The sequence below is a fragment of the Solanum stenotomum genome, chromosome 10 (assembly GCF_019186545.1).
Source record: "Solanum stenotomum isolate F172 chromosome 10, ASM1918654v1, whole genome shotgun sequence".
NCBI lineage: Eukaryota > Viridiplantae > Streptophyta > Magnoliopsida > Solanales > Solanaceae > Solanum > Solanum stenotomum.
In genome coordinates, this window is record NC_064291.1 from 36,505,849 (window position 1) to 36,514,554 (window position 8,706).

Here is an 8,706-nt window from a genome sequence, read left to right on the forward strand (position 1 = left end):
TCAAAAAAAAAAAAAGGAAACCACATTCATGAAGACTTCAACTCTCGTCGTCAAATTCGGCAAGTCGACACGTTGACAAATATCAAAAAATGAAAACACATTCATGAATACTTCAAGTCTTGTCACCAAGTGTCGGCAAACCTACACTTCAACAAGGCTTGAAGTAGGGGGCATCTGTAGACACACAAATTTTATTGGATTTAATTCATACAAAATTTGGATTAAATCCATGTTTATTTGGGCTGAATGATTAATTTGGGCTTTACAAATAAATAAGTCCGTTTTTATTAAATTCAAGTCCAAGGTCCATTTCACCTTGAAGCCCAAACTCATGCCACGTGTCACAGTGACTACGCATCGAAGACCAACAAGGTGACGCCACGTGTCCAAATGAGGTGGTTAGGGGTGTGTATCGGTCGGTTCGGTTCGGTTTTAAGTATTATCGGTTCGGTTTATCGGTTTTCGGTTTTTAAATATGCTAAACCGATAACCAAACCAATAAGATATTTGTTATCGGTTTTCGGTTTATCGGTTTTAGGTCTTTAACGGTTCGGTTTTCGGTTTAACCAATAAGAAAATGCTTTCAAAATAAATATATGACTTATCCAATAATTTGACGATACGCATACATCAAAATAATCATACCAAATGGGGGTCATCACAACAAAGTCTTTGGTCAATTTTTAATATTTACAATCGTGCAAAAGCTAATATTAGTCAATTATAAACTAAAACTAATTAGAACCAAGCCCAGTTGTAAATCGGCAGTTCATCTTGAACTATCTTTAACAGCTGCCAAATCCATCAGATAATCAACAAAATCTTCATTAATTTCCTAACCAAGATAATCTCAAGCCTGGAAGAAAAAGTGGAAAAGAGTTGTGAAGTATTTCAACATTTAATACTAACATAATGGGCAACCAAAACACAAACTAAAATTAACACCATCTCTACAGTTGAAATCAACTTCAAATAAAAGTACTAAATGTCCAGATCGTCATAACTTATTTTAAGTAAATACACAAGTTAAAATAACTTGTATCTAGAATTAAGAATAACTTACCAAATGTCCACATCCAAATGCAACAAAGAAGAGCTTCAACTCCATGTTAATCATCAAGAATGCTAGTATTAGCCAAATCTATAAAGAATTAATGTTAATCATTTAGAAAAATATTAACAACTGATTATAATACCAATAAGAAACGAATACAATAAGAATATGCTTACCTTGTTCAAGTTGTTCAAGGACATCTATATCTTCCTCAACACTAACATGTCGTGATTCACTTCGAATCCAATCTTGAAGGCACACTAGAGTTTGCACCAATTTAGGAGTTAATGAACTCCTAAATGAATCCAAAATACGTCCACCAGTGCTAAATGCACACTCGGATGCCACACTTGAAATAGGAATAGCTAACACATTTCGAGCCATCTCGGCAAGAATTGGAAATCTAGGTGAGTTTATTTTCCACCAAGACAGGATGTTAAAGTTCTTGGTTTCAACTTCATTTTCTTCACCAAGATATTTTTGCAATTCTGTTTTAACAATTGTAGCATTTCCAGCTTTATGTTTCATTAGATCAACCATGAATGACCCCAAAGATCCTATTGATTGGACAGTACTATCTGAACTTGAAGGCAGTGAACTGAACTTTTCAAATGAAGAGCTAGATAAAGATGAAGAGTGATGACTATCTTTATCTTTTGAAAGAGACTTTACATATTCACCAAACATTAAATCCATGTAGCCTCTAACTTCATGCTCTAGAACTAGTCCTTTTTCTTTTCCAAACATCATTTGAAGTGCAAAGCCAACCAAAACAAACTTGTGTCGAGGATCCAAAACACAAGAAATAAAAATCATCTTATTCATTTTGTTAGGAGTACCACAATACTTATCAAATTTTTCTCTCATATTTTTAGCAATTTTACCCAAAAGATCATCAGTGTCATCTTCACTCACTATCAATTTTTTCAAATAACAAGAAACTTCACAAATCTTAAGAAAGTGTAAATTTGATGTAACGTACTGTGATCCAGATACTTCTCTAGTAAGATCATAGAAGATTTGAAGGAAATCAGCAACTTTCTTTACATTGTTCCAGTCATCACTTGAAAGTGCACCGGCAGCAGTTCCATCTTCATCCTCAACAAATTGAAGGTAATGCAACAAACCAATATCACGATCAACATAACTGGAAAACACATTTTCAAACTCAATAGCCCTGTTCAACATCAAGTATGTGGAGTTCCACCTCGTACAAACATCCAAACATAAAGATTTCTTACAATTGATATCAACATCTTCAGCACATTCATGGAACCTCTTACACCTTGCAGGAGACAACCTAATGTATTTAACTGCTTTTCTAACCCGTTCAATAGAAGCAGCCGACACTTTCAAACCATCTTGAACAACAAGATTTAGAATATGTGCCATACACCTCACATGAAGGTGTTCTCCATTCATGAAATTGGTACCCCGTTTGGTGAATATCTTCGACAACTCTTTCACAGTCACATCATTCGAACTAGCATTATCAACTGTGATGGTAAAAATTTTATCCAACCCCCAATCACGTAAACACTTACTTATCTCATTAGCCATATCTTCACCCCTATGGCTAGAAACTTGACAGAAGCTAATTATCCTCTTATGCATCATCCATTCTTTATCGATCCAATGTGCAGTGATACACATATAATTAATTCGCTGCAAAGAGGTCCAAGTATCAGTAGTAAGACTAACTCTTTGTTGTGCTTCTCCGAAAGATTTCCTCAACTTCTGTTTCTCCACATCAAAAAGTTTAAAACAGTCACGCGTCACAGTGGTACGAGAAGGAATCTTAAAATGAGGTTGCGTTACTTTCATAAAGTTTCTAAAACCTTCCTTCTCGACAAATTTGAAAGGGAGTTCATCCACAATCACCATGCGACATAAAGCTTTCCTACATTGCTCTTGCTCAAATTTCCAGGAAACAACAACCACATCATCCGTATCACCCCGTTGAACTGTTTTAAAGCCTATTTGAGTTTGATTTTTATCAACAATTCGAGGCATCTTTGGACATGTTAACATATGAGTAAGCATTGACGTCGTACCATTTTTACCTGAATCAGCAAAATAATCTGCACCACAATGCTTACACATGGATTTCTTATTCCCTTCTTCATCAACAAATGATCCGAAATGATCCCATGCCCGAGATCTTTTCTTTCTTTCTTTCTTTACCTTTAACTGAACAGATTTTGTTTGACGTGTAGCATTTGAATTAATACTTTCATCGACCAGGACAACCACCTCATCAGTTATAATATTTTCAGTCATGTATATGTCTCTGTTACAAAATGAATCAGACAATAATTAAGGCAGCAAATCATGAAATAGTTTCAAGGTAAACCAATTTAACTAAAGAGAAATTAAAAAGATCATCACTAGAAAACAAAAAAAGAGTTTCTTAAGAAAACTATGAATTAGACAATAATGAAGGCAACAAATCATGAAATGGTTTCAAGGCAGAGCAAATATTCACAATTCAGTTTCACAACCTTAGTCGTCACCTAATACTTGTCGTTGTCATCGTCGTCGCAACTCACAAATCCTTGTCGTCGCCGTTCTTTAGGTTTTGAGTTTTGACCTACCTAAAGTAAATAAGTAGTCCTAAAATGTAAAACCTAAAGGTTAAATAGTAGAGAGGGGAGTCTGTTAGTGTTAAGTTAGTGTTAAGTGTTAAGTAATGTCAATTATTATTTATTGCGTAGGAATTTTATATTTTTAGTCTAATATACTACTAATTATATTAATATTTTTGGTTTAATATTATATATATATATAACTAAAAATTATTATTATATTCTTAATGGGTTATCGGTTAACCCAATAACCCAATATTAAAAAACCAATAACAAACCGATAACCCAATAATTTTTTTTTGTAAAACCATTAAATAACCGTTAACCCAATAACCCGGTAACAATAAACCAATAACACTTTTTTCGGTTCGGTTTATCGGTCGGTTCGGTTTTTGCACACCCCTAGAGGTGGTAGTCCCAGTCAAATGCAAGAACCAATCACAACATGCCAAGTGTCAAAATGACATCCTTTGGCCAATCAAAAGTAACCTTGTCCACCCGCTACAACTTTAAATAAAGGATGGACATGACATTCTAAAGGGGATCAAGAAAACTCTTCAACAAGCATTCTGCAATTGGAGGAAGCTACACCATCAACTACATAGCTCTTTGAAGGAGTCATCAACGAAGTTCTTTCCGGAGATCGACTTGCAACGACGAAGTGCTTCCCGACGTTCCCGGAGATCAAATACATCTCAAGGTACATCATCCTACATTCGAGAAATACGCTACTGAACGCCCTCGAATCACGGAGAAACTTAGGAGAGAAGAATCAAGAGAACAACAGAATTGTACTCACAAAGATTCATCAATAAAAATCACATTTTCCTTTATTTATTTTGCTTGCAGTTGATTTTCAGCGCTTAAGGAAATTTGTTGCGAACAACACACAGACATAGATCAAAGAGGAACTCTTATTTTTTCGTCCGTTCAACAATAGTTGTCCATTATACTATTTTGGAATGTCCAACAATTCTTGTCAACTTTATGAAATCAATGAATACTTTTATACTTAATTTATAACTTATCCTAATCATTAATTATAATCATTTTCTTATTATAGTTTTTATAAGACATTATATTTATTATATTGAAAAGATGATATAGTAATTAATCTTCTTTTTATAGTTTCTTTAAGAGAGTAATTATTATACTTGTGTGCGCAGCGGAAGAGTCACACATTATTTTAAGAATTGCATTGAATTTAGCACCTCAGCAGCTGACTACTGTACCCTCCCCACATCCCATGTTCATTTATAAACAATCTTACAACCAATAATTATTACTCATTAAACTCTTCTTAATGACTCCATCTCAACTTCATATTACTATATTCGTCTAAAATCCTCATTTTCACCACAATTTCTACTTTGTTTAACATACTATAGTAACTAAAGAAAAAAACAGAGCAATTGTAAACATATAGTTTTGAGCGAAAAAAAAAAAAAAACAGAGCATCAATATGCTTCAAGAAAGTGCAAATTTGTGATTGAGATCTTGAATGAATTTAAGTCTGACTACAATTAACTAAACGCATAATCGAAAAGAACTTATAATTCCAACCCAACTTTCTTCACAATTCTAGGAAAAAAACTCAACTTTAACTTTGGCAATCTTCCTAGTCTCTTCTTAAGTTTACAAACAAATCTCAAAAGAAGAAGAAAAAAACAGAGGAGTCAATTTGAACCACAAAAGAAATTACTATGATTATACTTAAAACCCAAAAAAAAAAAAAAAGTCAAACCAAATTGAGATGAAATTAGAAAGTCCATTTCAAGATCTTGATTCTTAGATCAACCTTACACTTAGCATTATTTGTTGATGCCACAGCTGGTACTTTACCCTTTGGTGTCGATCCATGAATTCCTTTACACGTTACTCTAATCCCTACCCTTTTGCTTTTCAATTTGTCCATTTTCACTTCTACCATAGTATCCATCAAGATTGTCACGGGCAACCCAGCTTTTCTCTTCAGATATGATTTTAGAGATGAAACTGAATCAACATCAAGTACTTGCGACACCATCGATAAAGTCGAGTGTATAATCGTAATGTTATTTGTACTGCTGGTGAATCCCAGAAACGACCCTTTTGCTAAAACAACTTGATTTAAAAGTGCAGTAACAGAGATAGTGTTATAGTTGTATATCAATTTCTTGTTTGGGTTTTTGGTTGAGAGTGTGAGGTTCAATTTTGTAGTGAGATGGGTTGTGTCGTCGGAGGAAGTAGTGAGATTGAAATTAGAGATCTTGAGTGAAGAAACTGAGAATGTAGGCAGTTGAGGATGGTAAAGAACGTAGAAAATAGCACCAGCAATAGCTGCAAGGAGGAAGATGATGCAAATGATGAGGATGGACCAAAAACAACACATACAGACACAACGCCGGCCGCTGCAACGACGACGGTTGTGTCGGTGGTATGCTGTTGGTGTCGGTCGGTAAGAGACACGATTTGGGTTGTTGTACATCTGGTTCTTGACCGGAGCAGCATTTGGATTTGCAGCAGTGGTAGCAGTGGGCGCAGTGCCATTAGGCTTGGCTGAAGGGTAGACTCTGTCCGTCATTATTTGTGTTGAAAGAAAATAAATTAGTTTTAGATGTAAAAGACCAAAGAAAATGAAGTTCAAGAATAAGAAGATTATGATTATTGCAAGAGTTTAGAAAACATATTGGTTTTGTTTGTTTGGAGGAAGAAAATGAAAAAATGTGAAGTAAAGTGTCAAAGTTTCTTTTGTGTTCAAAAGAATTTTTATTTTTTTTTGTTTGTTGATTTGGTTGAAAGTGTTTAAGGGATAGACTATAAACCACTAAAGTGGGGGCAAATGGGGATACTTACACCACACGAAGAAATGGGAATCTCTTGGCTGGCTTGGGGTTACATTGCTTATTTTGCTTCTTCTTTTTTTCTTTTAGATTTATCTCTCTGATATGCCCACTTGGTTTTGTCTAGGTTTGTCTCTCTTTTATTTATTTTTTATAATTTAATATATGTCAAGTTGTATTTACATTCTATGAATTTTTTTAAATGCAATTAAATTGACTTGTATAATTCCAAACATGTGTTTACATTTTACAATTTAGTCTAATCTCAAATGATGGGGATGTGGGACTATGGAGTGTGACATTATATTTTGTTTTGGTAAATTTCTAAAATTATTTAATTTTAAATTACTGTTCTGTTTCAAAAAGAATGATCTAGTTTTATTTTTAATCTGTTTAAAAAATAATGACTCATTTCCTTTTCTTGGCGCAACACTTTAATTTCAACTTTTCGCGTGACATGTTTAAAGTCATAAGATTAAAGGGCATTTTGGTACATTTGACATAATTTTAATTTAGAATCACAAGATTAAAAAGTCTTATTTCTTTTCTTAAACTCCGTTCCAAGTCAAATAAGGTCATTCTTTTTTAAGCAGAAGGAGTATTATTTTTCATTTTTTTTCGATAAGACGCAATTTGTGTTTGGTCCATACATTTTAAAAAATTAATTTTGAGCAAACATCAAATATTGCTCAAAATTAATTTTTTTCAATGTATGAAGAATTTTATGTTTTGTGGTAACAAAGATTTTTAGAGAATGCTTTTTAGAACTTTGCAATGAATTGGACAAATCCCAAAAATCAAATGTAGTAATCTTACACTTGGAAAAATACACACCATTTCTGGAATTTTGCAAAATATTTTGATATTGATAGAAGAAGATCCAAAGACATAGATGAGAAAGGTAGGAAAGAGAGAGGGAGAAAGATGATAAACCTCAACGTGTTTTAATAAAAGAAAGAAAAAAAATCATTAATCATTAAATGCGAAAATATATTAATTAAACTAAGAAGAAAAATAAGTATTTCTAAAAATGAGTTGATTGTGTAATTTTCTTGTCCACCGTCAATGGATAGTAGTTAATTTCTTTATCGTGATGTTCAAAAGCATTTTTGAAAAATATATACATTTAAATTATATATTTTTCGTCATACTTATTTTATTCGAAAAACTTGGCCAAACACCTCTTTTAAGAAAATAAAAATGTAAAATTGACCTCCATTCCTTTTTATTAGTCCTCTATTTACTTGACATTTTTTTAAGAAATAATTTTAAGGGTTTCTTTATTCAAGTTACTTATGTTAGTAAATTATGTATTTTAGAAATTTGATTTTGAATGCTAGTACTCTATGTAATTAGTTAATAATAAATAATAATAGAATAAATTAATAAATCTCTCTTTAACATTTCAAAATGAAGAAATTAAAGGAAAACGTTTGTGTAACGAAGGAAATATTATTTTTATTTAATAATTGATTTATAAATAACATAATTTATTATATTTATAAATGATATAAAACTTGAACTCATGTGAATGATAACAAGATGGACAAAATAGATGACCTAAGTAATAAAATGTAACGGCTCCTCACAAAAACATTATACTGTGCAAAAATAAAAAGGGTCATAAATATATTGGCATTATTTACACGTTATTAAGATCAATATTAACAAACAATTTAGACACAAAAATCGCAAAATATTTCGTTTCTCTAAAAGAAAATATACTGATAACGACTTTGTTTAGAGTCTCTTGAGTCTTGTCAGATGTATATGGATTACTTGATTTTCTCATAGAATATTTTTTTTATATGATATTAAATTAATCTCATCTTAGTTTATTACTAAAAAATATTGAGCTCACCATTTTATATTGTTCATAATTGAGATGTCTAGTCTTGAACGGTATTGAAATCCCACATATAATAGGGATGACTATTTTAATAGCTTCTTTTAACTAAGAAATAAAATATTTATATATGTTTTTATAATTGCATGAATACACCATATTAATTAACTTTCAAGCAAAAGTGTACATACTTTTTATTCGCTTCTTTTGTTTTTGATTCTGCACATACGTATTTAAAATTTTAGCTTACTTAATATGATTTCAGTTAATATGACTGAGTGTAAACATACACAGAAAATTAAAGTGTTAAATTTGTTGTTATTTTAATAAATTAATGACTGAGATTAGTTTTTAAAAAAATATGAAACTTATGTTTGTGAACTTATTTAAAGTAGATTT

At 32.0% G+C, this 8,706-nt stretch overlaps 2 protein-coding genes across 2 annotated transcripts; both read right to left on the reverse strand.

Moving 5' to 3' along the window:
- Positions 1 to 738: 738 nt before the first annotated feature.
- On the reverse strand, positions 739 to 3,334 carry LOC125842944 (zinc finger BED domain-containing protein RICESLEEPER 2-like). The gene is made up of 3 exons (XM_049522217.1): positions 1,231 to 3,334; positions 1,064 to 1,125; positions 739 to 792 (listed from the first exon to the last, which is right to left on the reverse strand). Exons 1-3 carry the CDS (start codon positions 3,332 to 3,334, stop codon positions 739 to 741), a joined length of 2,220 nt encoding a protein of 739 aa, XP_049378174.1.
- A 1,847-nt stretch (positions 3,335 to 5,181) lies between these two features.
- Positions 5,182 to 6,502, reverse strand: LOC125841132 (NDR1/HIN1-like protein 6). Its single transcript, XM_049520151.1, has one exon. The coding sequence runs from the start codon at positions 6,200 to 6,202 to the stop codon at positions 5,399 to 5,401; it is 804 nt and encodes a 267-aa protein (XP_049376108.1). The 5' UTR covers positions 6,203 to 6,502; the 3' UTR covers positions 5,182 to 5,398.
- Between the last annotated feature and the right edge of the window lie 2,204 nt (positions 6,503 to 8,706).

Excerpts from the sequence above, each read along its gene's own strand:
- LOC125842944 (XM_049522217.1), bottom strand. The coding sequence starts at position 3,334 with ATGACTGAAAATATTATAACTGATGAGGTGGTTGTCCTGGTCGATGAA. Across the intron at positions 1,126-1,230 it reads CCTTGAACAACTTGAACAAG|CATTCTTGATGATTAACATG; the intron begins GTAAGCATATTC and ends GGCTAATACTAG. Across the intron at positions 793-1,063 it reads CATTTGGATGTGGACATTTG|CTGTTAAAGATAGTTCAAGA; the intron begins GTAAGTTATTCT and ends TGGATTTGGCAG.
- LOC125841132 (XM_049520151.1), bottom strand. The coding sequence starts at position 6,202 with ATGACGGACAGAGTCTACCCTTCAGCCAAGCCTAATGGCACTGCGCCC.